General features: G+C 38.7%; 2 protein-coding genes and 1 pseudogene across 2 annotated transcripts; 1 reads left to right on the forward strand and 2 right to left on the reverse strand.

Moving 5' to 3' along the window:
- Positions 1 to 843: 843 nt before the first annotated feature.
- LOC136283770 (triadin-like) lies at positions 844 to 5950 on the reverse strand. The gene is made up of 10 exons (XM_066172966.1): positions 5859 to 5950; positions 5233 to 5503; positions 4404 to 4929; positions 4170 to 4355; positions 3638 to 3778; positions 3057 to 3153; positions 2399 to 2497; positions 1663 to 1723; positions 1553 to 1556; positions 844 to 929 (listed from the first exon to the last, which is right to left on the reverse strand). Exons 1-10 carry the CDS (start codon positions 5948 to 5950, stop codon positions 844 to 846), a joined length of 1563 nt encoding a protein of 520 aa, XP_066029063.1.
- Positions 5951 to 11613: 5663 nt separating this feature from the next.
- LOC136283771 (tetratricopeptide repeat protein 28-like) lies at positions 11614 to 21399 on the reverse strand. Its single transcript, XM_066172967.1, has 11 exons — positions 21367 to 21399; positions 20769 to 20833; positions 19347 to 19415; positions 19059 to 19124; positions 17955 to 18116; positions 15919 to 15996; positions 15360 to 15441; positions 15203 to 15227; positions 14155 to 14559; positions 13195 to 14034; positions 11614 to 13074 (listed from the first exon to the last, which is right to left on the reverse strand). Exons 3-11 carry the CDS (start codon positions 19411 to 19413, stop codon positions 11614 to 11616), a joined length of 3186 nt encoding a protein of 1061 aa, XP_066029064.1. The 5' UTR covers positions 19414 to 19415; positions 20769 to 20833; positions 21367 to 21399.
- Positions 21400 to 24883: 3484 nt separating this feature from the next.
- Positions 24884 to 26705, forward strand: LOC136283772 (oncoprotein-induced transcript 3 protein-like; annotated as a pseudogene).
- Positions 26706 to 27158: the final 453 nt, after the last annotated feature.

Consider the following 27158-nt stretch of genomic DNA (forward strand, 5'->3'; position numbering starts at 1 on the left):
AGTGGCTCCAAAGTGAAAAAAAAAACAGTTAAAAGTTCATGCTCCTAAATTCATGTTGTTATTAGATGGTTTCTTGTATTTGTAATACTCTTTTATCAATCGACATTACTATTGAGATCATTTTGCAGTGGCTTCAAAGTATGAAGGAAAAAAAAACCTGTAATTATTTGTTGGTTACCTATATTATTTTTCAATGTTCTTTTATTGATGTTGGTTTTGAGATAATTATACAGTGGCTTCAAAGTACGAAAAGAAAAACCTGTAAGTTAAGTACTAATAAAACTTATAAAGTATGTGATGATCATTGTTGTGTTCATAAGGCCATTTGGATTAAGTGTCGAAATTAAATTGATCCTTAATTGCGACAGTTTTACCCGACCACCCTCAGTGATAAGGCCAGAAAACTCGCCCCAACCAGCCTAACTTGTTAATGCTGTGATAAGTTACTACTTTCAATCTTGACATTTTCCAGGGTAATGAACAGTTTCGAAGGTAAGTGTTTCCGCATTCTGCACCAAGAACCAAACTGGGTTTTAATCTACACCAGATCAGGGGCGCAGCTAACTGCGCAGCATGTGGCCTCATGTGTAGCCTACGAGGCGTAGTTTTGGCAAATATTATGGCCGCCATCTTTGATTTTAACGACAGCGAATGGCTGGGGAGTGAAATAAATTTGTACAAGGGGCTACCAAGGGGGCGGTCGACGGTCAAAAATAAGGAGAGGGGTTAATGTGGGGGAGTGATTCTCCCTTCGCCCGCCCTCTGCCCCCACCGTCCACTCTAACTGCAAATCAAACATGGCCAATCAAATAAACGATTGCGAGCTTTTAACATTAACTCGCATTAACAAGACGCCTGCACTGCAGGCTCCAATCGCCCAAATTTCCGAACACCCTGGAAAGTTAAAATTCGACGTAAAAATACGAAACCTATGCAAATGATAAAACACGATGAATTACTTTTTTCAGGGCGAATCAAAAGGGAAACAGATGGACTTACTATGATATAATGAAGCTAGCACTTGATTCTTTTAACAGTTAAATTTATTTACAATAATTAATTTTAGAAATCAAAGTGAAATGTGGGAGATATGCAACTCAAAACTTTACAATTTTCCAAATATTATATTGCAGGAATTTGAAAGAAGAAAATGAAGCGATTACGTTACTCTTTTCTCAGGTAAAGTTATGCAGTGACTTTAAACTTAATGAGTCCCAGTCTCTTTGCGTTCGGTTACTCATCAGCGCTGATATGAATTCATCGTAAGAGAAAAGTGACGCATGCGGCCTGAAAACCATCCGACATAACCAACAGCGTATGAATTGCTGTTAATACAGATGGTGGAAAAAAAGGCTGAATATTAAATAATAATGATAATAAAATAAAGTTAACGAAAGAAAGAAAGAAAAAAGAAAGAAACGGAAAAAGGAAAACAAAGAAGGAGAAAAACAGAAGAAAAGAAAAACAACAAATTAAAACCGAATTACAAAATACCTAAAATACCCTAGTTAAAATCTAAACTCATAAAAATACCTATAAAAACAAAACCTACCTTCCTAAAAACAAAATGAAAAGGCTATGAAAAATAGTAGAAAAAGGAAAGAGAACTGAAAAGACAGAAAACAAAAAGAGTGCAGCGCCAAAGGCAAAATTTTCAGTTACGTGCAGTGACTCTGTGACCGCATACGTTGCCTCCATTACAAATGATTCTAAATCAGCGTATCTGATTGGACGAAAACATAGCCATTAGATTGAAACACACAAAGCACGATGTCAACTTAGATCATTCCAGCTTCCCCTTTGCAAAAAACAGCGTAATCGAAAAAAAACCGTAAAAATGTGATGATGAAAATATACTTGGTCAGATCTGCGTTTTTATCCTTAACTCTGAACTTAAAATGAAAAAGAAGTATCTACAAAATCATAGAATAATTCCGAGCGATAAAAAAAGAGAAAAAATGTGAATAGATATTACTTTTGATAAAAATCGAAAATATTTACAATACAATCAAATGAATTCATAATAGTTATATACATGACTAATGTTTGACATGTGAAATATTCTCACTATTTACAGATAATATCTGAATAATTCTCTTGGGTTAAGAACTTTGCATTGAAAAATGAAACTTCCGGCTTAATTAAAGTGATTGGCAGAATTAAGTGATTTACAAAGGATTTCAAGTCATTTACAACACAACTCAGACCAGAAATAAGGAAATGCTTGTGAAATCGAAACTGCAAAAACATGAAAACAAAAAGCAGAATTAGCCATTGTTATCCGTAACATATTAGTATAATCAAAATGATCTGTGGCAAACTCATGGCAAAATACAAAGTCAGATTATGTGAAGAGAACCAGATGCGTTTAAATTCAAGTTAACTGCACGTTTCTTACTTTTGATAAAGTTTGCCATTCAGGCTATGTTGGCCAACTTGAGGATTAAATCTAACACATTCTTCACCCGAGCTCTGTGCTCTTTTGTCTTCTTCCAACCTGCAGAAAACGTGAAAAACTCACCACAAGATGGAAGACAGGTCAAAGATTGCAAAAAAACGCATTTGCTTGGGATACGTTACGAAATAGAACGATTACAAACATTGAATAGCTTAAAAAAACTGAGTCTCACTTTTGACTTCAATCAAGCATTTCAGGTCCTCAAGTAAGAACTTCAAACACTCCTTCGGGTTTTCTTGTTTGGAACTAAATGCAAAAAGGACGAAAAATAAGAAAAATTGAATATAGTAAACTTTCAAGTAGAAAATACAGTGTATATCATCAACGGCTCCTGCCAACGTGATGGGCTCTTGCCACCGTCAATGATAACGTAAATAAATTGAGGAAAAAATTACCTGCAATTTGAGATCACATACACCAGAGGTAACAAATTCACTTTGATGAAGGAACATTTGATCGTGCGTCTCAGTAAGATTCAGGCGAATCAATTGCGTTTGTTGCTGAATTTTGGTTACCATCTCATAGCTGGGCTCGTTCACTTGTTCTAAACTGGTGCGCATGTTTTTAAAACATCTTTGTAGACTAAACATGTACTTACAGAGCAATAAGGTCTTTTTTCCTTTTGTTAAGTTCCGAACGGAATTTGTTGAGCGTCAACCAGTCGAGCGATAAGCTTTGAAGCTCGGCTTCACAATCTACAAGCGGTAAAGAAGGCTTTATTTAATTTGTGTTTGATTAATTATATATATGTAGCAAAGGTATGATCGGATATTTAAACAGATCCGATGAGAGAAGAGCATGTCTTCCATTTGACGAGGGGGAACATTTAAAAGCAGTTCCGGGATTTCAGGGAGTGGCCCTCGAAATTGACAGTTATACAAAAAATGGTCAATTTCTCCCTATTTTCATCTGCAAAACCACACTCCGAAGTTCCTCATTCACATTACGGGTGCAAGCTGCGGAAACGTCACTTCTCTTCGAAAAGCCGCACGAGAAAGTTGAGTTCAGTTATAAAGCTTGCTGGGCCGAATTGTTGCCAGTACTTTGATTCTTAGAGTGGTAATACCGCTTTAATTGAATTATTGTTAGTATCGATGTCTTGGCTTTTTGTGCGATGTCAGCAAATACGTTCGTTCCCCATAATGCCCAGAGCAAAGAAAAAGAGGCGAGAAAACTAACCTTTAGTGTCCAGTGCCTCTCTCATCTCTGATTGCAATTTAACCATCACCTTCTGCAGAGAAAGCAACTCGCTTTCGACAACCTGAAGTTCTGCATCCAGGTAAATGGTCAACTCTGAGCAATGATTCCTTGAATTGGAGGCTAAAAAGAATTTTAGAAGATCTACGCGCTCAAATATTCAAAAGAGGAGGCGAATTTGATACTGAATCAGTTATATTCAGTTGAATCCATTCAATTTATTCATAGAGTGGCATTGCATATGATGCAATTAGCAGATGCATCTTCAGATGCATTACCACTCTACGAATCAAAGTACTGGCAACAATCAAGAATCATTCTAAAGTTTACTTGCACGCAGATTTAAATGTTTCTAATGTCTCTTTTTCACGGTTCGGTAGATGAAGATGCATTACTTTACAGTACTTTTCCCTCTATAAGGTTTATTGTGTACCATTCTTACAGAAAAAAGGAACTGGATTTGAGATCCCCTCTTCGTTTCAGTATTTTTGGTGAGCAGATACATAAAACTTACCATATCCGTCTCCACCCTGGTACTCTACCATATCACTTACTTGCTCAGAGGGTTCTGCCTGCTTGAGAATTGGTCTCTCGTCAACATCTGTAAAATCTTTGCCAGTCGAAGTATCAAGGTTTGTTGATCCGACACTTGCAGAGCTATTATCCTTGTTTGTGGAAGGGACATCGTCAGGAGAGACCTCTTTATCAGATGGGAATGACTGGGCCTTTTAGTCATCTGCTCGCCCACCATGTTCTTCCTTTTCACTGTTGGAAATAAAACCTTGCTGGTTGCTCTTTACTTGCACCTCTTCTACTGTGGCAGTGTTCATCACCAACTGAATATCTTCCAATGAAGAAACAGACCACATGTCAGAAGTTTTGGTCGACTCCGAACACGAAGAGCTCTTTCCCTCATCGGAATCACTCCATGGATTGTGTTTGATTGGGTATTCTTCACTTTTAGACTCTTTTCGTTTTCTTCTACGCCTTCGACGACGAGTGTTAGAGGGCTTGTCGCACATCTCTTCAGCATCACCGGGTGGATCGTCTTCCATTGGGTATTCTTCACTTTTCGATTCTTTCCGTTTTCTTCTAAGCCTTTGGCAACGAGTACTGGAGACCTTTTCCCTCGTGTCATCAGTATCATTAAATGAATTTTTATCCATTGGATATTCTTCCCTTTTGGAATTACTTTTTCTTCCTCTGCGCCTTTGGTGAGTAGTTCTGAGGGCCTTGTCGCTGTTCTGCGACGGGCAGTCATTATCGGTGCACTGCTGGAATTTGCAAACGGGTTCAGATCCTTTGGATATTTGCAAATCTCGTTTGCCTTTTTCTTAATAATAGTCGGTCCTTTGCCAGCTGCATCGGATGCAATACCACTCTTTTTTCCAGGCTGCTTCATAGTTGGTGGAGGGGGGCGAGGTGGAGCCGCCTTACGAGGACGTGGTTGACGCTGTGGAGGGGGAGCAGGGCGGACAGGAATAGGACGAGACGGAGCAGATAGGGATGGACTGGTATGAGAAACGGTAAGGCTGTCAGAAGAAGGCAGAGGTGGAGGTGGAGCTTTCCCTTTTGACCTTTGTTGGTCCTGATCTTGTTTTATTGCTTCGACACGAAGCCTTCTGAGGACTATCCCCCTTAGTGTCAGCACCAGCTTTCGCTTCCTTCTTCTTCACATGGTCTCCAACGACGCCTGACATTGGAGCACGTGGAGTAGCTTTGGCCTCTGTGGTGGCCTCTTTGAAACAAGCAGCACCACTGGTAACATCGCCATAGTGCTTTTCCTTCTGGAAGCTTTTTAAGGATCCTGGAAGCGACAATTTTCTGCTTTCTTCCTTGTCTGTAAGACTGTATATAATTATGAGGGTATAGTGAACTCATGTAATTTAAGACAGTGCCGTAACGACTCTAAGAGTAAGAAAGTAGAAATTAACTTAGTTTTTATGAATTTGCCTAGTCGCTAAGCATTTTCGCAAAATAGTGTTTCGAAAATTTGTGTTGTTTTCGTTGTCTTTACTCTAGTCAATTTCATTTTCCGAATCTCACCAATATTTTCAAGGGCTGTCCTGTGTCCTCGATTTCCGAAAAACATTCCATCGGCTTCTTAAAACTGAGATTTAGCGCGCTTCAATTAGACAAAAGAATTACTGGTTAAGTTAAAAAACCTTTCCGATGACCTTTTTACTCCTTTTTCTACACTTACCATTTGTCTTTGGCACATTCCACAGTCGGAGAAGGAACCGAAGCTCTCAAGTGTAATTCTTGATGGTTTTTACTTCGACCTTTCTTTTGCATTTTCTTCAAAATAACTCATGATTGCTTCCTTGTGGTCAAACCGATCATTCGCGTTTCAGAGGATTGAAAATCTCTTATTTATACATTGTGATGTCATGTAGCCATGACGATAGCATATCATTCTCATTTTCAAGTGTGCTGCGTCTCTGCAAATAGTTCTTTCGATATTTCACAGAAAGAAAGTCATTACATTATTTTAAATAAATAATAGGTCGACATGGTACAGTAGATAGCTTTTACCGGAGAGAAAAAACTGTGGTTGTTCTAAACTGATGTGCGCACGCAAACCCCGTTGAGTTATGCGCGATGAAGATATGTACAGCAAATACTAGATACTGAAAGAAAATCGCCTCAAAACCCTGAGACGTTTCAAAAATAAATAAAATGTTGTAGTTTACTAGTGGGGTACATTGGAATGAATATAGATCAAAAGGTCTTGTGGTCTGCTTTATTTTCCTCTCAAAACCAGAATTACACTTGACAGCGAAGTGAATCTAGTTCGTAAGATACGAAGACAACAAGAAGATGCGGTTTTTTCTACTTCCTCTCCTTCAGTTGAAAAAGTTTTCCCTCTAAAATCTTTTCGTCTTTGTAATTTCTCTTTTATCCTTTGTAACAAGGGAACTGTAAAGTTATAATTGCCAAAATAGCCATAGACCAGGCACAGAAGAGTGGGTTCTTGGTGCTCCGTAGATGTATTTCAAATTGCAACCTTTTCCCTCTTCCCTCGATCCTTTTGGTGAGATTTGTATATTCGTGTTTAGCGCACGTGATCCAATCAATCAGCCAATCATGTTTAGAGAGCTTGAACTTGACATTGAGGTTGATGTGGACACTTTCACGGTAATCGAGTAAAGTTTATTGAGTTTTTGACTATCGAAAATTTTTCGCTTTTGCTTTTGTTTTTGATTCAAGACTTTTCGAAGACTTTATTTAACAAATGTTCTTAATTTGATAAGTTTACTACGTCTTTCTTTAAATTGTTTGGAGTCTAGCCTCTTCATCGGTAAAAGAGGGTCTCGATGGGATTAACCATATATGTGCTGAATTATCGAAAAATAACCGTTTCTCGTCTTCTTTTGGAGTGACCGATGGAAACTTCACAGAGGAAGACAGCATCACGCTGTTGTGATGATGTACATGTTTATTGATAAATTATCGGTGTTTAGATAGTTTCCTGTAAATCACCGACTTGAACAAAAAAATTAGAATTTAGCCAAACATACAAGTGACCTAATACAGAAGTTTTCACATGTAAGCTATCGGATTAAAGCGGGGTCCAGAACAGCAGACTAAATTAAATTCTATAAGATCTCCGCACAGTAAACTGAAAGGTTTTTCATCTTTTCATGTATCCTTCGTTGCAGTATTTCTCAGTCAGATCCTCGATCATCACTTGCTAATAGTTTTTTTTTAAGGCTGTTGTTGCTTTTTTTTTAGATAAAATATGGATGGAAATAAAGAAAGAGACAAGAAACAAAGCGCGTTACCAAAACAGCTCCAAGAAAAGTTCATGGCGACAGACAGTGCCGTTTTATAAAGAAAGAAACTCAATTCCGGAGAACATTACACTGATCTTGACAGTGTTAATTTTACCTGACACAAAGACTACTTTGCCTCCTCTTGAGTCAACTTTGTTTCCGGTGTCATCAAACGTAATACATGTATGTGAAATATATTAACGAATTATTTGATAAAGAAAAATGAAAAGGAAAGAAGTAATACAGCATTATGTCCGGAAATTAATCACCTCGGGTTACGTTCCTCTACTTTGGGCAGAGCCTACCTCCTAAGAATGCCCCAGAGATGAAGGGAAGATATGAGGTCTGTGGGCAAGAACTGAAACTCAAGGACTATATCAAACTCGAAAGAAACTAAGGCTACGTTCATACGGTAACGGACGAATTTTGGACGAGCGGACATTCTGTATACACGAAATCGTGCGAAAGTTTCGTTCTGTTCAGATGGAACTAATTACAGGTTGAATTTTACGACATTTTTGAGTGTTTTACCGTCTCCTCATGTGCAGAACGCTTCTTAACCCAGAGCAAAATGGCGTCCAGTGTTTTTGCTGCTTCGACGTCTTCGATTTACAGATAGATGTGCAACGTTTTTTACCCTGATTTTCTGACATTATCAAGACACCAGCACAAGGTCGCCTACGTGCCTGGCAAGTTCGGTATGCCCTGCACATTTGCGAGATAATGTTATGCAATAAAGCTGTGATATTATCGAGCACCGCAATCAATAAACCAACACGTTCCATCTTCGTATACAATTGTATACATGTCATTTAGCCTAGTTACCACGCATCCATGCAGTCACGCCTTCGCTGTGCACAAATTTCTACGTCTAAGGTGTTCACAATGTGGCGGTCAAATTATTGACTGCACCGGCTAAAAGTTCGTCTTCAATTTTCGTGTTCAAAGTTTTAAACGCTTGGGCGTCCAAATTTTCGTACGTTAGGCGTGGTTCCATGTGAACGAAACGCCCAAACGCACGAATTTTCCACCGGTCGAAAATTTGTCCGGTACCGTGTGAACGTTGCCTCAGAGTATTATAAGATCACATTGAGACAACTTGGAAATGTTGAGAATCCTCCCAAATCTCGTTAAATAACCCTATTCCTGTTAAAAAAAAAACAAACAACGTTTTAAGCAGCACCGCCATTTTTATTGTTAAGTTGATGGAGTCTGCTGATAGTGCTGCATGGAGATAATCACGTGACTTGTTATCCCCTCACAAGATATTGCTGCGCTTATCTATCCTTTCCCCACGGTATCAACGAACGTTTTTCATTCAATTAATTTGTTGTTTTTTCCTCTTCCACATTATCATGTTCCCAAACAACAGCGTAGGTGTAGCTCAATCTTTCTGCATATAAACCTCGCACAATCCTAAATTTTCCTTTATCCCTTCGAATTATAATTTTACAAAATTTTCACCTGGTCATGTAAAGTGGGAAATTATAAGTAAAGCAAATTAATTGGCTTCATTGACTACATGTTTATTTCTTCAGTACTTCTATACATGTTTATTTCGAATATCTGGGTCAATAAGACTTGGTAGACCAAATTTTCCATTAAAATTTTCTTTAAATTCAATCACGATTGCTTTTTTTATTCAAACCTTGCTGAGGTTGGTTGGGATGTAAAAGCATGCGGGTGGGGAGACAAATCTATGGCTGTGAAAATCGTCAACACTGCGTGAAAAAAATATTGACGCGTCTCTTTCCAAAGCATATGACATCAATTTTAAGTTTAGTCGACCTACGTTTATTTTGAACATTAGTATTTATGCACCTGCGTAAACAAATTCATTCTTGATTCTTCGCAATTTCTTGATTTGCGTCGGGCTTAATGAAATGATATTGAAAGTTTTCTTGGAGGGAGTTGAAGGAGGCCGATTTAATGTCTCTGAGTCTTCTAGTCCTTCAAGGTTTTTTACCCATTTAATCAATGGCTCAAAACTCAACGGCCACGCTTATGCATTAATCGAATGGGAGGCGTCCATATAGCCAGTCTTTTTATTTATTGCTCATGTTAACTGATACGAGAAGAGTGCTGTAATATTAACTCTTTAACTCCCAAGATCTCATCAGTAATTCTCCTTACTGTCCGCCATACAATTCTTATGTTGTCAATTTGGAGAATTTGGTACTGGATCAATTAATAATCTCCTAATTGATATTTTGCGTTATTCTCATCACTACTATACTTGATATTGTATTGATATTGTAAGGAGAAATTCTCTCTTAGACACTAATGGGAGGTAAAGGGTTAAGAGTCCTTCACTAGTATGATCGTAGGAGCTGTAAAGTAGGTATAGCACTACACTAATCTGTTCAATGTTATCTAAGTCTACTGAATGTCATTTGAGGCGTTAAGAGGGAATTTATGTGGAGATGGGTTTTCACTCTTGACGGTTATAAACTTCTGATGGAAGTTTCTTCGATTTTCTGGGCCATTTGTAGGTTGACGAGTGAGTTACTTTCTCAGAATGACGGTTTATCACGAGAAATAACTTTGAAAATTTGGCGGAGTTAGGGAAAATGTGAGAAGAACATCTTCTTTAAGCTTGACGCAGCGCTAAACTCACCACGGGGAATTAGAGCCATGAGACAGCTGCTAACATTCCAGTTGTTTTTTTAAGAAGTGTGCTTTGCTGTTGTCGTTACTTTTTGTTATGCTGAGATTTTTTTCCTCTCCCACCGTAGCACATTCCCGTAAATAAATTTCAATTCTATTGCTCTATTTAATAAACAGCATTTAATGTTACTTCAATCAAATTTAGCAAGAAAATCATTAAATGGGTCAATAACCCAATAAAAGTGACTGATTACATTATTTGACTACAACTTCCTTGTACTTATTGAAATTCTCCTCTAAATGTTTCATAAAATACACAATTTTAAAAACTGACCAATGAAAACAACAATAAAAAAAGGAAACTCCTCTTTAACTTCTCGTTTTGCGATTGGAAAATTAGTTTTAACAGCATACTCAAAATATATTGTAATCCTTATGCATGAAAACTTTATCGCTTTCGAACGCACCCGGGAAAAATCTGTCGAAGTATTGGGAAAAATAATTATAAATACTGGCTATAAACGCAAAAAATCTGTTTATTTAATTCCGAAAAATCCAATAATCGTGAAACAGAAACTAATTATAACTTGGTAAATTTCCTCCAAATGTTAATCACAATTTCCATTCAACTGAAAGTGAGATAATCGAACGATCACTCAACTGATTATTCTCCAATTTCTATGAAAACGTTTACACATGCACATGGTTTTGACAGCTGTATATCAGCCATAAGACAAAAACCGATTAAGAGAAAAAAATTATTAAAAATATTTTAGGGAAAATGGCGTTTTCCAGGTGCTTTTTTAGCTTAAACGGAAAATTAATATAACCGGCCCAAAAACTTGTTTATGGATAACAAACTCACTCATGCTTGATGAAAAATTTTTTACATAGCCAGTCATAGTATTTTCCCGAAACTGCTTTTGAAAAAATTACTTTTAAGCTGGTTCGAATCAGATATTAAAGATAAAAAATACTGCAAAGTCCTTTTTCTTCGATGTGTCCAAAATCCCTATAGCTTATAAGAACATTTAAGATAATAAGTAAATTATCAACTTGTGAAAGAAGAGAAATCCTTACGGACTCTAAAGGCTCTTTCTATTCTGCTTGCTTTGCATAGAAGTCTCTTACAGAGATTTTATTGGTATTCTTGTGGTTTCTGTTCCAAATGTCAACGTTTGTAGGCAAAGGTTTATTTCCTTGGGTATCGTCATCTCTATGATACAGCTCCAATGCTCGGTCCCTGAACTGAAAAATAAAAGAACCACAATTAGGGAGAATCTTTGAGTTTACATAAAATGTTTCATTCGGCTGCACGACAAGAAACGATACACTTCACAACAATTATTATCCATCTTATTTTCTATGAAAAACGTTTCCATCGTTAAGTCTGTAAAGTGTCGACTCAATTGTAAAGTATCTCAGTTTTCTCGGGAAAAAAAAGCAATTCTTACCCACCAGACAACCAGGTAACAAAAAAGCACCCCTGCTAAAATATTTAACCATACAATTTTGATTAAAAGCTACGTTGAATTGCATGAATGTTATGAAAAGAATAATTACATGGATCAGCGACTAAATGTCCTTGATATCAAGTTTGACGTCATCACCAATGAGTACAAATGGTGCCCAGTACTTCACCTCCTTGAACGTTCCAGATTCTCTCATACATCTCATGGCCTGATTGAGAGCTTCACTTGCCTTCTTGCCTTTTGCAAGTGCATCGTAAAAGAAACTCATGAACTCCAGGGTTCCTTGGTCATCTAACGCCCACAAGGCTACCACAACAGATCTAGCACCCGCACCCAAGAATGCTCGTGCGATGCCGACCACACCCTCAGCCATGACCTCCCCACGAGCACTGTGACAACAGCTTAGAACAACCAGTTGCGCCCGCAGCCCAGCTTCCATGACATCTTTCATCGTCAGTAGATAGTCCTTTTCTTGGGGCTGAGTGGTTCCTCTTGTGGTGTTTGGTGCCAGGATAACTTCCCCAGTTTCCATTTTACCATGCGCTGCAATATGTACCAAAGCCACTGATGACAGTCGTTTTAACACTTCTCCTTTTGTTGCCATTTCTCCAGTGAGGGGGGAAATGCTGAGAATTCGTCCAATCATTTCCGCTTCTTCCCTTGCTCCTGGAAGTTGCACCAAACGTCTTCCCTGATGAATGATCTCTTTGCAACATGGGTCGCCAACAAGCAATGCGCCACTCTTCATGTGGAACTCAGCTGGGGAATCATTAATTAGTCGTAAGGTCGTCAGGGAAGGAAGCACACGAATTCTGAATGAATCACTCAGATAAGTGGAATTTGAGTCCTCCAATGCCGCGTAAGGCACAAGACAAAATGGACCCTCAGGAACAAATGTAAGCTCGTTGCCTTTGATCAGATCAGCAATAGGAGTAACGATGATGTCATAAAGCTTCTGTAGAGCACTTAATTGGGAGTTCCTTACATCAACTTGAATCATATCGTTCGCCACTTTCTCCGGTTTCGGCGAGTAATGAGGTGGATTTTGGCATGCAACAGCATCTCTTGCACCAACCTCTTTCAAGGCAGTTTTGTTCAGTTGCTTGATGAAAAATTCCAATTCCTTCTGATACTTATAATTGTTCACATGTACCTGTCTCGACTGGATATTATCGTCGCTAAGGACAACCCAGAAGTGAACGTAAGGTCCACTGATGGCTATAAAAATTGTACTTGATGGAACAAAACTAAGGAGAGTGAACGAAAAATCTCTGGCTTGATATTTTGAGGTGAGTAGATCTCTCAGAGCTTGAGCGCGTCCTTTCTCTGCGGTAAGAAGAGCATCAACAACTTCACCTTGGATTAGATTTATACGCCACAAGTCTGTGTATGCACTTTTATGCTGATCACGATAAGTAATCTTCCACTGATCGTTGAAATGCAGACTCGCCCTGATACTATCAAACGCCTCTACACTAGAGTGAAAGCAGTCAAAGGCCCTCCTTAGTTTACCTTGACACTCAAAACTTTGTCCAAGACGAGAGAGTGAGAATGCCTCTCCGGCCTTGTCTCCCACTTCTTTAGCAATTTCTAGACCACGTTGATGGTACTCGATTGCTGTTTTGAACTGTCCTAGACTATAATAAGCGCAGCCGAGATTGCTATACCTTTTTCCCTTTCCGGCCTTGTCTCCCACTTCTTTAGCAATTTCTAGACCACGTCGATGGTACTCGATTGCTGTTTTGAACTGTCTTAGACTATCATAAGTGCAGCCGAGATTGCCATAACTTCTTCCCTCTCCGGCCTTGTCTCCCACTTCTTTAGCAATTTCTAGACCACGTTGATGGTACTCGATTGCTGTTTTGAACTGTCCTAGACTTTTATAAGCGCAGCCGAGATTGCCATAACTTGTTCCCTCTACGGCCTTGTCTCCCACTTCTTTAGCAATTTCTAGATGACGTTGATGGCACTTGATTGCTGTTTTGAACTGTCCTAGACTATCATGAGCGCAGCCGAGATTGCCATAACTTGTTCCCTCTCCGGCCTTGTGTCCCACTTCTTTAGCAATTTCTAGATGACGTTGATGGTACTCGATTGCTGTTTTGAACTGTCCTAGACTATGATAAGCCCAGCCGAGATTGCCATAACTTGTTCCCTCTCCGGCCTTGTCTCCCACTTCTTTAGCAATTTCTAGACCACGTTGATGGTACTCGATTGCTGTTTTGAACTGTCCTAGACTATCATAAGCGCAGCCGAGATTGCCATAACTTGTTCCCTCTCCGGCCTTGTCTCCCACTTCTTTAGCAATTTTTAGACGGCGTTGATGGTACTCGATTGCTGTTTTGAAATGTCCTAGACTACGATAAGCGCAGCCGAGATTGCCATAACTTGTTCCCTCTCCGGCCTTGTGTCCCACTTCTTTAGCAATTTCTAGATGACGCAGATGGTACTCGATTGCTGTTTTGAACTGTCCTAGACTACGATAAGTGCAGCCGAGATTGCCATAACTTGTTCCCTCTCCGACCTTGTGTCCCACTTCTTTAGCAATTTCTAGACCACATTGATGGTACTCGATTGCTGTTTTGGACTGTCCTAGACTACGATAAGCGCAGCCGAGATTGCCATAACTTGTTCCCTCTCCGACCTTGTCGCCCACTTCTTTAGAAATTTCTAGATGACGTTGATGGTACTCGATTGCTGTTTTGAACTGTCCTAGACTATGATAAGCGCAGCCGAGATTGCCATAGCTTGTTCCCTCTTCGACCTTGTGTCCCACTTCTTTAGCAATTTCTAGATGACGTTGTTGGTACTTGATTGCTGTTTTGAACTGTCCTAGACTATAATAAGTGCAGCCGAGATTGCCATAGCTTGTTCTCTCTTCGGCCTTGTCTCCCACTTCTTTAGCAATTTCTATACCACGTTGATGATACTTGATTGCCGTTTTGAACTGTCCTATATCACCATAAGCTTTTCCAAGATGGCTATAATGGATTCCCTCTTCGGCCTTTCCTATCTCTACTGGAACCAGAAACGTTTTTCTCTCGTCAATCTTGAAACGGGTCAAGAATAAATGGCTGATGACGTGACGTGAGAAAGTTTCAATAATAATGAGAATATTATACAACCGGCTGGGAAATCTTTTGCATATGATTGGCCAGGAGCAGTGGTATTTTAGTCAAATTTGAATCACTTAATTGTTAAAGTAGCATTTTTAACGGTAAATGAAATTATGTTGTTTTGAAAGAACTGCAAGAGCGTAAGGAAAACGCAGCAAATATAAACATCATGAAAAGCACGATGTGGCCTACAGTCTGGAAAAAGTGGGCTGAAGCGAAAGGATTCAGTCCGAATATTTTGAGCCACGAGATCAAGAAATTTGATATGAATCTGAAGAGGTTATTAACTGAGAAAGAAGGACAATTTCGTGCAATGAGTCACACAGTCTGCGGGTATTGGTAATATCACGGGAAGGTCATTAAATTTTGAAAAATCACTCGGGGTGTTTTTCCTCAAATACCCCTTGTAACCATGTTATTCCCCATAAAAACCTGGGAATTGAACATTCGTGACCAGCGGGGTTTATCTGGATGATTTGCTATCTTAACAATACTCTTATTAGATTGGGTATTACGAGCTTTCTAACCGCAATTATCTGTTTAGTTTCGGGCGTCCTACTGTTTTCTTGTAGTGACGCGGATGAGGAGCATTCTGTTTGATCTCTGCGAATTCAATATTATGGCCCCTTCTGTTCAGTAAAGTTTTGCGGAAATGATCTTTGAGAATACTGTAGTTTCTAACCGGTGTCAGTGAACACTGCTTGCATTGCCTTACGCATCACATTTGAAACACTCGTCAAAGGATACGGCCAATCCCATCTGCAACCAGCTCCTTATCTCTTCAAGCAAGGATAGCTCGACACAAGCACTGGCTCCTGAGAGGGTAATAGCAAGCGTCACAAGGTAAATAATTCACTACCGTCAACATCTAATGATAAATGTATCCAGAATATCGACTCACACCCTATTCACACTATCAAAACATGCTTAGTTAAACATGGTTTTCTGACTGAAGATCAGAAACAGAGATCTAGAAAACTGAATTTTCCATAGATTTAAGTAATTGTTAACTTGTATTTCAAATGTGTTACATTTTAAGTCGATAAACATGGGTTCGTGGAGCTTCTATGAAGAACAAAAATCAAACCGTGTTTGACAAAACAGCTTTAAATCATGTTTAAGCTTTTGATAGGGTTTGACTTGGTTTGGAAAACACTTTTTACCTACGTAGCAGATATTGATGCGTTAGATATCATTGACACCCGAGGTACAGTCAGCTGCCTTAATCTATACAGTTCCCTTGGAAGAAATCTCAGAAAAGAGGTTAGATGACTCATAGCTGAAACACGAACCTTTCTTTATCGCTTTGACCAAAGTGGGTTCCAATTGAACGGCAACTGTTGCATCATTAAGACATTCTTCGTAGTTTTCTGTGGAATTTAATAATTACGTGTAAGTCGTCATCGCACGTCGATTTGCGTGCTAATAATACACATGCAAAAATTTCAGCATGCTTATTGGCTGAGAACACGTCAATTAATCCCAAACAGAGTAGAAAGTTGAAGTTAAGTGCAGAAAGTCGAGGTTAAATTAACTGACAGGTAAGCCGCGAAAGCAAAACAAAACATAATGAAGAAAGTAGCGACGTTTTAACTCAAAGTTTGAGGGAGAATGCTAAAACTAAAACGCACAACAAAGGAACAAAAACTGGCTACCAGTCTGGCTTACAAGAACGAATATGAAAGTATAAACCGGAGGCCCTCAATGAAATTATCGATGAATTTTACGCAACATTTTGCACGAAAGACGGGGGAGATTGCGAGAGTGATAACTCTCGTGTGATGGTTACTGCTGTCGATCGATACATAACAGAGGTAAGGTAAAAACGCTCAATTATTCTCTGGAGAGGTTTAAAAATTTTGAAGCAAATTATTGAAAAAAAAGCTCAACTACTTTGGTAACAATTGGCGAGCCTTGACACGAAATAAAGACACTAAAAAGGGAAACAGAGTCATATTTTTGCTTGTATGTTTTATCTAGTAATCACATGATATTTCGCGTGCAATTTGGAATAAATTACCACTCGTAAATTTTTAACGACTACAAATTGCCCTCGCCCTGTTGCTTGTGCAATTTGTACAGGCTTTGAAAACCTTACCTGCGATAATTCTCAAATTGCACTGGAAATCATTGTGGGTGGTGTGTGTCAAGTTATATGCAGAAAATAGAGCTAAGCTATTGGTGGGAATATAGTCACGAGACTATTTCCATAAATTTACGTTATCTACTTAGTTGATAGTACTAAATTGCCCAGCGCCACACACGGTTTTTGCTACTTGCCCCTTGGCTATGGATATTTTAAAATTGGAAACTGCATGAGTAGGGTCACGAGCAACTAACACTGGGAGTTCATGTTAGGCAATTCTACGCACATCAGAGATTTCGTTTTAAGGATAAATATCAAAGGAAGCATCTCTACGTTTCTTTTGTATCATTTTTGTACCACACAGAATTTGGCTTCTTAGGCTGAGAAAGCCGACTCATATCCACATTATCTGACTACGATATTCCAAACTTTTTAACTAAAATTTCCGTCAGTAAACGAGATGCTTAGTAATAGGAACAAAAACATTTGTTGTTGTTCTTTGCAACCTTGAACATCTAAATAAAGATGAACAGATGATTTTGGATTTCGAAATTTCGTTTTTTATAGCTTCTGTTTGTCTTTAAGTGTATGGTCCTTTAATGCGTCGATCCCTTCGAAGCTTCAATGTCAACGTCTCAGTTCGTAACTGAGCAAATCTACGAGCCATTATCTCTGTTATATAGCTAAAAGAATCTTATGATTCTCAGAATGCTGTTATTTAGAGCGAGTTCTAAAATTAGAAAATTTTGAGTAGTTCTGCTATTTGACATTTGACAATGAGATCTTCCTTTTGGCCCATGCTTTAGTCGAAATTTTACCATTCAAATCTCCGATATCATTGTTAATGTCACACATGCCAGTGATTCCAAGCTTATTCTCAACGAAAATGTCTCCTCTGGAGACAATTTGCACAAAGGCGAGTCACAACGATTGGCGAGGTTGGACGTAATGCCGTGTAAGAGGGCTATAATCTTGGATTATTAAAAAATGCGATAGGGACTTCTCAAAAATGCGATGAAAGATTACTTAAGAATTGTTTCTTTTAAGGAGCATTTCCGCGTGTTTGTTATACATGAAATGTTCATTTTGCCGATTTTATTTGGGTTACGAGGTGAGGAAAGATGCACAAAGCGCAGGAAAGACAACAGAAGTGGATAAAATCCTGTTTGAAATGGGTACATATTGTTTATCTCGTTATTTCGGCTATGTAAAGATTTTAGAAGTTTAAAAACTAATTCTTACCCAAATGGAAATAAGCTGCTGCCCTGTTGCTGTAAAGCTTGGCGTTCAGCCGTATATCTTTGCAGTTCACTTGAAGTCCTTCCGTGTAGAAGTTTATCGCCTCCTTAGTTTCTCCTTGTTTGTATTTCTTGTTACCTTCCTCGAGACATTCCTTTGCTATGCCTGAAAATACATCGGCTTAGTGTTAATAAGTTAGTGATGAATAAAGCGACCCTTGACGGATAATGCAAACTTTTGCTTAACAAAGTAAATTGTAAGTCATAAAGAAACTTAAAATTCTGCCAAAATAAAAGGAATTCGGAAACGATTATTCGCGCATTTAACTATTTGCTCACGTAAAATAAACTCAGTAAATGGGAGTCTTAACTGTAACACATCTACTGAGTTTAATTGAATCGATTGTTATTTCGGTCGTGAATATTTCATAGAAACCTCTACTATACTACTAACTGAGGATTAGCTCGATTAGGAGGCATAAGTGAAATCTGATGAAAATATGGTCCTTCCACTTTGTTGTTCTCTTGACAGCCGTTCTTTGGAGTGTTACGCTACGTCCCCCCCTGCGAAATCCTAAACACGGATGCGAAGGAAAATAGCCAACCTTTGGGCATGCGCAAGGGGATCAATTCAGACCGGCTGCGCACCAATTTCCCGCTAAAAAATGAGAAACACGATCGCTTTCTTGCAAAATAAGAAAAAGAAAATTGAAACATTCATCTGAAATCTGGGAAAGGAAACAAAAGTAGAGAAAGGGAAAACTTGAGAATTTTTGTTTCCTGTTGATTTACCTTTCTATAGTTATACGGTTTTGAAACAAGATACGTGACTGACTGTCTTTTTTGGTTCTTTTCAGCTCTTGTGAGACAACTTGGTTCTGATAGCCTTGATGCACCTCACCTAGTTTTGCAATATCGGTAAACGTGCAGACGTTTGACCGCTGTGTTTTGCGTTTTAGACTATCGATTGTGAGCTTCCAAGAACTTTCTATTCCGAAGAGTTGATCAATAATTTGAGATAAATCAGGACATGTGAAATTATTCATCTATGACTGGAGACTTAAAAAAAGATACCTAGGGGCGTATTTCAAAGAATCTAATCCCTCACCTCTTAAAAGGTCATCGTATACACCAAGTTTTGTCTCACTTGAAGTAACTTGACTTGCGTTTAACGCTGAAATTAACAAAAATATACTTTTTTATTTTATGACACATATGTGCAATTCCAACCGGTGCTTTAGTTCGCTTTTTCCCTTTTCGTTCGCTGGAAAACCAGCGTTTCATTTGTTTCCTAAAACCTTCAAGTGTAAACGGTCCAAAAAAGCTGCACCGAACAAAACATGCAATTACTTACTCGATTACCATATAGCCGTCTTACTGAATTATTTTCTCTCACCTGTGACTGGAAGCTCATTGTTTAAGTCCAGATCCTTTCCTGCTGTTGGGGGATTACCTTCCGCCATAGCTGGAAAATAAAATGAAATTGATTGTACTGCGCTAAAGAACATCGTCACAAAATAAAAAAGTTGACGCAAAATGAAGGTAATTTAAAGAGAGCACAATAGACCACCTGTGTCTGATACTAAGATATAACAAAAGAATGAGAATTTCAAGGTTTTCGTCGTCACACTACTGTCGTCTCGTGACCACACGAGTTAAATTCCACTTTTTATTTCACAATTTATTTCAGTTGCCTGCGATAACTGAATCAAAAACAAGTTGAGAACCAACGCTGCATACAGGCTCTTGCATATCAAGCCATTGAGAGAATCTACCGTCAGACCATAAGAGCAGAAACCGAAATGAAACTGGGAAAATCTTTTGATATCGCAAAAATGGAGAGAACTTTAAAAATATCTGTAAACGCATTGCTGAGAAAAAAAATTGTCGCTGTATAAATCTGAAGAGGATGAATTTCTCATGTTAGGTGGTTGTGCTAGTCTCATCCTTCAGAACAGCATTCTGTGCCATTGTTAGCATTCACTGATCCTACATTTTTATCCTCCAAGGACGATGTAAATAGTAAAACAAATTTGCCGGCTACTTTTATCCGTTATTGCGCAAAAAAAGCATTTCTGGCAAAACAGGTTAGAATTATATGACTAATACGCAATTATTATTGTTCAAGGCAATGATTTAGTTCCTGTCAAGGATTTAATCATTGGCGTGGAAAATTTCGAAGACGATCGAGGTCGAATGATGTTCACATGCCACCGGAAAAACCGAAAAAGATAAATGGTGACGCGAAGTTTTGTTTGCATACATGATCAATAATTTGTTATCAATATGGTATTTTAGGGTTAAATTTTTCACTTTTGTTAGATCTTTTTGACGTTACCCTAATTTACCCTCTATTATTATATTTTCCTGTGTAGTGAGACCCACGAGCGAGCAAAACGAATCTTGTGATCGGCTATCCTAAAGGGTAAAATGTGCTTTCTCTGGACTTCCATAAATGAACTCGCAAAAAAGAAATAATTTGCCTGTAACCGGTCCGATACTTTGTAATTTTGTAACCAGACGTTTGTTTGCCATAAAAAAAGGGTTTTGCAGCAGTTTTAGCTACAACGGGGCCGAAATTTTGTCCCCTTGTTAGTCAAAATAAAGACAACCATAACGAGTACATATGTTACAACCTCTTGGTTTGTATAATTTTTCTATGCAATAAATCCTTTATTGACAAAGCCTTTGTCTCCCTCTTTAACAATGTAGAGAAGGAACTTGGCCGATATACAGCCTTCTTACGTTCGGGCTCGAAGAGTAGCGCAACTATAGGGGTATACGTGTAATGAACTTCAATATAGATGTTTTTTAGTACCTGTTAAACTGCCATCCTCTGAATCCGTTTATCCTCCAAAATATGTCATTTTTATTTTTGTATGCCTAAAAATATCAAGAATAATATGTTTTGCTTTATTACAATTTCGATGAAAATATGAAAGATTTCATATTCACGAGTAAATACCAAATTCCTTCTAATGTCTAGTTTAGAGATTAAAATTGCTCTTCTACTTCACGCAAGTTCGTTTAATTGCTTGTTTCTTCGTTTTGGTCTTGTTTGATACTATATATATTTGTATCTACTTATTTTAATATTTTTGTATTCTGATTAGTTCATCCTGCGATTTAGTCATTTATCTTTCGGTGGAGAGCACTCGCTATTCGCAGTTCAAAATCCCCTTTTTTCTCTTAGCAGTACAGATTCCACCAAAGGCAAATGAAATTGAATCGAGAAGGATGAAGACAACCCTCGAGTCATATTATTTTTGTACCAAGAGCACATGTTCTTTTGATTGCACAGATTTATTTTATAAGAATAATTTCACCCATAAAACCACAACAATATTACAAGTGCTTCCCTTGTTTTTCTAATGAATTTTCTCGCAAAGATCCCAACCCATTAATCTAATTCTCACCTTCAGCTCTGACTTGTGAAAATGTGATTTCCCTCAAAGGTGTGTAACAAAATGATAAACTTGGTAACAAGAGCAGTTTCGAAGAAGCTGAATATTATTATGAGCTTATCGAACTGGAAACAGAAAATGATGCATTACTCGTCATGGATGTATTTTGTGTGCATCGTATTTCACTTTTCAATCGCCAAGTTGGGACTGGACGTCAAATAAATTTATAGCTTTTCATTTTCGTCAGAGCGGAGTATGGCACAAATATAATTGTAACGCTGTGTCTAAATGCCCGGCAGCCAAGCCCTGTCTTATGGACTAAATGTCTGACACTCAGAAATGCTACCGAAAGGTTCTTTTAAGCTTCTTAAGAGTATCGCACCTTAATCCATGCAGATGTTTATTTAGAAATGTCGACGGATATCAAGAGTTGTTATTTCTTTTTTTAGCAAGCGAATCTTAGTCGAGTCTCACGTGCAGAGCGTTTGATGCGCTCGTGAAGTCATTCCTAAACCGTTTCCGGTTTACTGTCACGTGTTCGTTACACTCAACATCAAGGAGGCATCAAGAGCCGTCACGCGACTAGCAAGAGCTGGCAGTAGCTACTGTTAAGAATAACAAGCAGAAATAAAACCCCTCGAGAGAGGCTCAAGCGCATATTATTAAGTTAACACGGACCAAGAATTGCGATAATTTTTTTCATGTGCACCAAATTAAAAATAATCACCTGATGGCAAGCAAACGCGAAGCACACTTGAAACCGAAATCTTTCTGTGACTTGATTTTACTTCATACCTTAAAGACATCGAAACAATTTTTTTACAAATCTTCAAATGAAGAATTCAGGAAGTTAGAAGTGAACCCTATATTAGAGAAAACAGTCTCATTTGTTTCATTTTTTGAGGTGTTTTATCAATTCCAATGTAATTCTCTCAACAGAAATAAAGGACTAAGTATTAACAAGAGAATGTAAATTATTTTATTCTCGTAACATTACAAATAAATTGGTATAATTTAGGTTGCTTACGTTAAAAATTTTAAATGGCAGCGGCAGAAGAATCTGTCACAAGCGACAACTTGAGGACGCAATAAATTCATAAATATAGGCCTTAAGAGTTATATTTTAGGATGGGGGGGAGTTGGGTGGAGAAAGAACACTGAGAAGCTAATTTTCCACTGTTTCATCTGTGGGATCTGGGACAATTTTCCGTCATTACGTCTTCTAAGATTTGGGGCACTGTTACCTGCCAGTCCATCTTCTAGGATTTGAGACAATTTGTCCGCCATTCCGTCATTTCGCCGTTTCTGCTTTTAGGGACACCCATCAGGGAATTGTTCAGACTAGACAACTTCTTCGAACTCATAGTTTTTGGCCCGGTATGGATGGAGCAACGGAAACTATGGTGAAAAATTGTTAAACGTGCGTTGTTAATCAGCCTCATAAGAGTCACTGAGCGTAAATATCGAGAATCCGTCGACAGTTGCAAAATTTTGGTATTCATTGGCCGTTTTCCCTTCCCCCCTCTCCGGTAAAACTATCAAAAATTATTTAACTTCGGCAACTTCCTACGCCACAACACAATGCTGTGCTTATATATATATTCTTTAGATAAATATTCTTTCTTAGCCCAAGTTCAGAGAAGACAAGGAAGAGTCGTAAAACAGGCTGTTACAAGATATGGTGATTGACATGATTCTTTTTGGCTAATAGATATTTATTTCTACTGAACAAGGTTACAATCCTTGACAAAATTGTTGAAACTTTTCCCCCTCACCCTTCTTAAACGCCTTGTCGATTTCGGTGACGGAAAAAAAATTGGACCGTCCTACAGAAATACGAAAAAATTATACTCAACATCGAGAGGTGTTGGGGTGTTTTAATAAAGCGTGATGTGGGTTGCAAACGCAAGTTGACCAATAGCTCACGTTCACGGAAGACTGAAGTGAGATCTTTAATCATCGGATTAGATCGACGGGAGCTCGAGGTATCGTATGCTTGTCTGCTGTTTAAAGTTATATTTATATACGAGGCGTTCAAGATGTTCGAGCGCAATCAAAATTACTTCCTTCTCATATCAGGGAAAAATGAAACTTTCTGATGAGCGTTCCCGTGATTGTAACTCTCTCGAAATTGAAATTAAGCGGTTTGTAAACATTAGCCTCGTTCCGTGTAATGAACACAATTAGATCGTCGATGCACGGAAATATTCAGCCACATATCAGCTGGCATTTCGATAAATTCAATTATATTTCATGATAAAATTGGTAAATCTTTGGCTGTAACACATTTCTTTGTTATAGTCGACAGGACCTGAAAAACAGCATTGAGAGGGCAGCCGTCGGTGACACTAGTTTATATTGTTTATATTAACTTTCGATGACTGTCTATTCTGAGATCGTCCCAATACATGCAAAACCGAGTAATATATCACTACATCTCCAGACGCGAAAACAGAAGCATTCAAGCAGAGATTAACAAGTACACAATTCTCAGCGTCATTTGTGCAGTACCTCTCACTCAAAAGCTACACGGAATTTAAGCTCATTGCAAGTTCGTTTTAGGATTATCAATCGTAAACTGTTCGTCCTATTGAGTCCTGTATATTAAATCAATATGACACCAAAAGCCAAAACTGTCTAAGTCGCTAGATAAGATAAGCTTACTCAAGAAAATTCCCGTTTAAGTAAATTGTTAATTGCTTTGTTTCCACTAATTCTTCAGACCTTTGCTTAAAATTAAAAGGACGATTTACAAGAGAGACTGGTTAGGTCTGTGTCGGTATGCTCATCACTCGCTTTTTGTCTGTTATTATTGTGGGTTTTACAGTCCTTGTCTTACCAAGAAATGCTTAAGGTGAGTTTAACCTCTTCCGACTCTTACTTAGTAACATTATCGTAGCTTTTCCAAAAATAAGAACTACTCCCTTCAGTTAAATCACTAATCGCCATCGATCGTTCCTGATCTGGTCAAACTAGAATTTGAATTATACAAAGCTTTCATGTGTTCCAATTTAATCGATGTTTTTATTTTCGGCGTCCCATAGATTTCTTCGAAATCAAGTGTAAAATTGAATTGTTTTCCGCCTAACCTCTTTCCTGAACCATCTTCAAGTCTTTTGGCTTGACGGGAATGAAAATACTACATAAAATGAGTCTTCTCGATACGTTTGTTCATGTGCCCACGCTGATCCAAAAGCACATGCGAACCCCGTTAAATTTATCAATAGCGTGCGTTGTACACGAAAGTGACCTATACAGTGGGAGTTAGCGTATGTTGTTGGCGCAAATCCAGATAATTAAGACTAAAAGAGAAAGTCAAAACTTTCCGGCGGGAGCGTGGGTAATTTATTGCGATACATTGCAGTCGAATGCATTTAGGCTTCCCCTTTTTTATCAACTCTTATTTCTGGACCACATAGAAAAAAGAGGCATACACGCAGAAGCAACCTTATTTGAAACTAAATGTAAATGTAGAAATGAATCTTACTTCATGTTTCAGATGCTTCTTCTGAACCTTTACTGATTCTTGATGCATGTTATTTCAACAGTATGTCCAAAGAACTGGGTACGTTTTCGAAACTCGTGCTACAAGTTCTCTTCTAAGTCAGCCTCCTCGAATGCAGCAAAAGCGTCCTGCGAAGCGCAAGGATCCCATCTCGTCGTGATAAATTCTCGAGCTGAAAATCAAGCGTTTGGCTCCAGGGTAATTCATTCTTCACACCATATGCATATTGGTTTGCATAGGGATCCTAAACACCAGTCTCGCTGGCTCTGGGTTGATGGTTCGCGGCCAACCTTTACCAATTGGTATTCTGGAGAGCCTAATAATGTTCTTGGAAGGGAGGCGTGTGTCAATACTGCAGGGAGCTACAAATGTGAATGTCCAGACCCAGAGCTAAGCTTAACATCAGATAACAAAACATGTCATGGTTAGTAAAAACTGGTAGAAATAACAAAATTACATTCGTTTGCTAAAGTAATCATTTTCTCCATCCCACTTTTTTCCGACAAAGTAAGATTCCCTTTATACGACATTCCACTTTCCTTCCTTCTAAGAGATAATGAAACTTATTTTTCGTGAAGCTCCAGGGGTCAATGTCCAGTGCAACAGCAACAATATGACAATTATCATTCCTAAGTCCCTCCTTCGCGGTCTCAACCGTAGGCGTCTTTGACTCCAGGACACTAGATGCAAGGTTGAGGAAACCAACGCCTACTTCTCCCTGGCAACTCCGCTAACTGGCTGTGACACAAAACGCAAGCTTATTCCGACAGCTATAGTCTACTCCAACACAGTCTTTGAGATCCCTGTGGCCGCTAAGGACGTCGCAACACGCGTGCGGGAAATAGAAATACCATTTAGCTGCTACTTATCCAAGTTTGGCGTGGTATCCTCAGTTGGTTGGAGGCCGAGCAACAGAAAAATTAGGTTCAGCGATTAAGGCAAAGAAAACTTCACACTTTCTCTGGATATGTTCCGTGACAAAATGTTCGTGAGTCCTTACATGACTGATGACTTCCCTGTTGATGTGCTGCTTCGTAAACCTCTCTTCTTTGAAGTGTTAGTGACATCGACTTTTTCTTAGATTTCCGAATGACGTCACCGTGAAGTATTACTCTGGGCCTTCATCGAGTGCTCAGCGGTTTAGCCTGGAGGCTTTCAAGTTCATCGCAGATCATCCATTCGTATTCGTGCACTGCCACGTAATTGTATGCAACGCAACGAACCCTGCTTCACAGTGTGCAAAAAAATGTCCATCAAGTGGCCGAGGTAAACGTGTAGTAAGTGATCACGTGATTGATGACGTGTATTCTTTGGCCCAGGGCCCGATCCACCTCGCAGGAGGCAAGCGAGAGAGAAAGAAGGAGAATGCCTTTGTCAAAAATGGTAAATAACATGAAATAAAAGTGTTATTAGAGTGTTGTGGCTTATTTGACATGCAAATGGTGGTACCGTTGTTGATATTTGTAGTTCTTTGGATTTATAAACAAAAGGCCCTTTCAGAAGGTATGCCATTAATTGCCACCAGTTCGTAATTTTATTTATTATTTCCTCTTCTTTCTTCATGAGGTCTGTGTTTGTGATTGTAATAACACAGCGATCCACACGTTCAAGCGGTTACTGAACAGACATTTAATCTCTATCAAGCGCCTCGACGGCACAAACGAAACTGAATATATAATGAGTCTAGCAGCACGTGCAAATGAAACTCAACACAGGGCGTGAAAATTACAATATTATAACAGTGATGTGCGCTGCTTGCCCGGCAGGAACTGCGCTGATGATCGTTAAGAAGTCACGTGATAAGCCCATTGGCTATACTCTGCTCGCTAGCGGAGATCAGAAGTAAACACATGCTCTATGACAACGAACGGACTCGACAAATCTTTGGAAAACTTGAATAGGACATACCAAAAAAAAATGCGTGGAAGTCCTTTCCTTTCCTCCTTTCCCTTTACCAAGCAAAGCAATGCAGATTTCGATGGAGTCTATAAATATCATAACTCCTGAATGATGAAAGTTGAAATAACCAGACTACCTTTCGGGAACACGAAAAGGAGTCATAACACCGAACTCGACTAGGCTTCTTCATTGCAGACTTGACAGTGCAAAAGGATTTCAAAATTATCATGCAAGTGTAACCATGTTGCTTTCCTGCCTTTGCCTTTAAAACTGAATTAAATCCGACCTGCTCCAGATCATCTTCACTATAAAAAAAAATTAAGTTCTTTAGCCCATTAGTTATGATGCATTGTCAGAGGAAACATCCTTACTTTGATATCTGCTACTCAAGTTTGACTCA

This window comes from Pocillopora verrucosa, chromosome 10 (genome assembly GCF_036669915.1).
Source record: "Pocillopora verrucosa isolate sample1 chromosome 10, ASM3666991v2, whole genome shotgun sequence".
NCBI lineage: Eukaryota > Metazoa > Cnidaria > Anthozoa > Scleractinia > Pocilloporidae > Pocillopora > Pocillopora verrucosa.

Coding starts and splice junctions, on each gene's coding strand:
- LOC136283770 (XM_066172966.1), bottom strand. CDS start 5,950: ATGCAAAAGAAAGGTCGAAGTAAAAACCATCAAGAATTACACTTGAGA. Junction 4,356..4,403: donor CAGTGAAAAGGAAGAACATG/GTGGGCGAGCAG, acceptor CATCTGATAAAG/AGGTCTCTCCTGACGATGTC. Junction 2,498..3,056: donor AAAAAAGACCTTATTGCTCT/GTAAGTACATGT, acceptor CGTTTTCTGCAG/GTTGGAAGAAGACAAAAGAG.
- LOC136283771 (XM_066172967.1), bottom strand. CDS start 19,413: ATGGCGGAAGGTAATCCCCCAACAGCAGGAAAGGATCTGGACTTAAAC. Junction 14,035..14,154: donor CTAAAGAAGTGGGCGACAAG/GTCGGAGAGGGA, acceptor GTGGGACACAAG/GTCGGAGAGGGAACAAGTTA. Junction 13,075..13,194: donor CTAAAGAAGTGGGAGACAAG/GCCGGAAAGGGA, acceptor GTGGGAGACAAG/GCCGGAGAGGCATTCTCACT.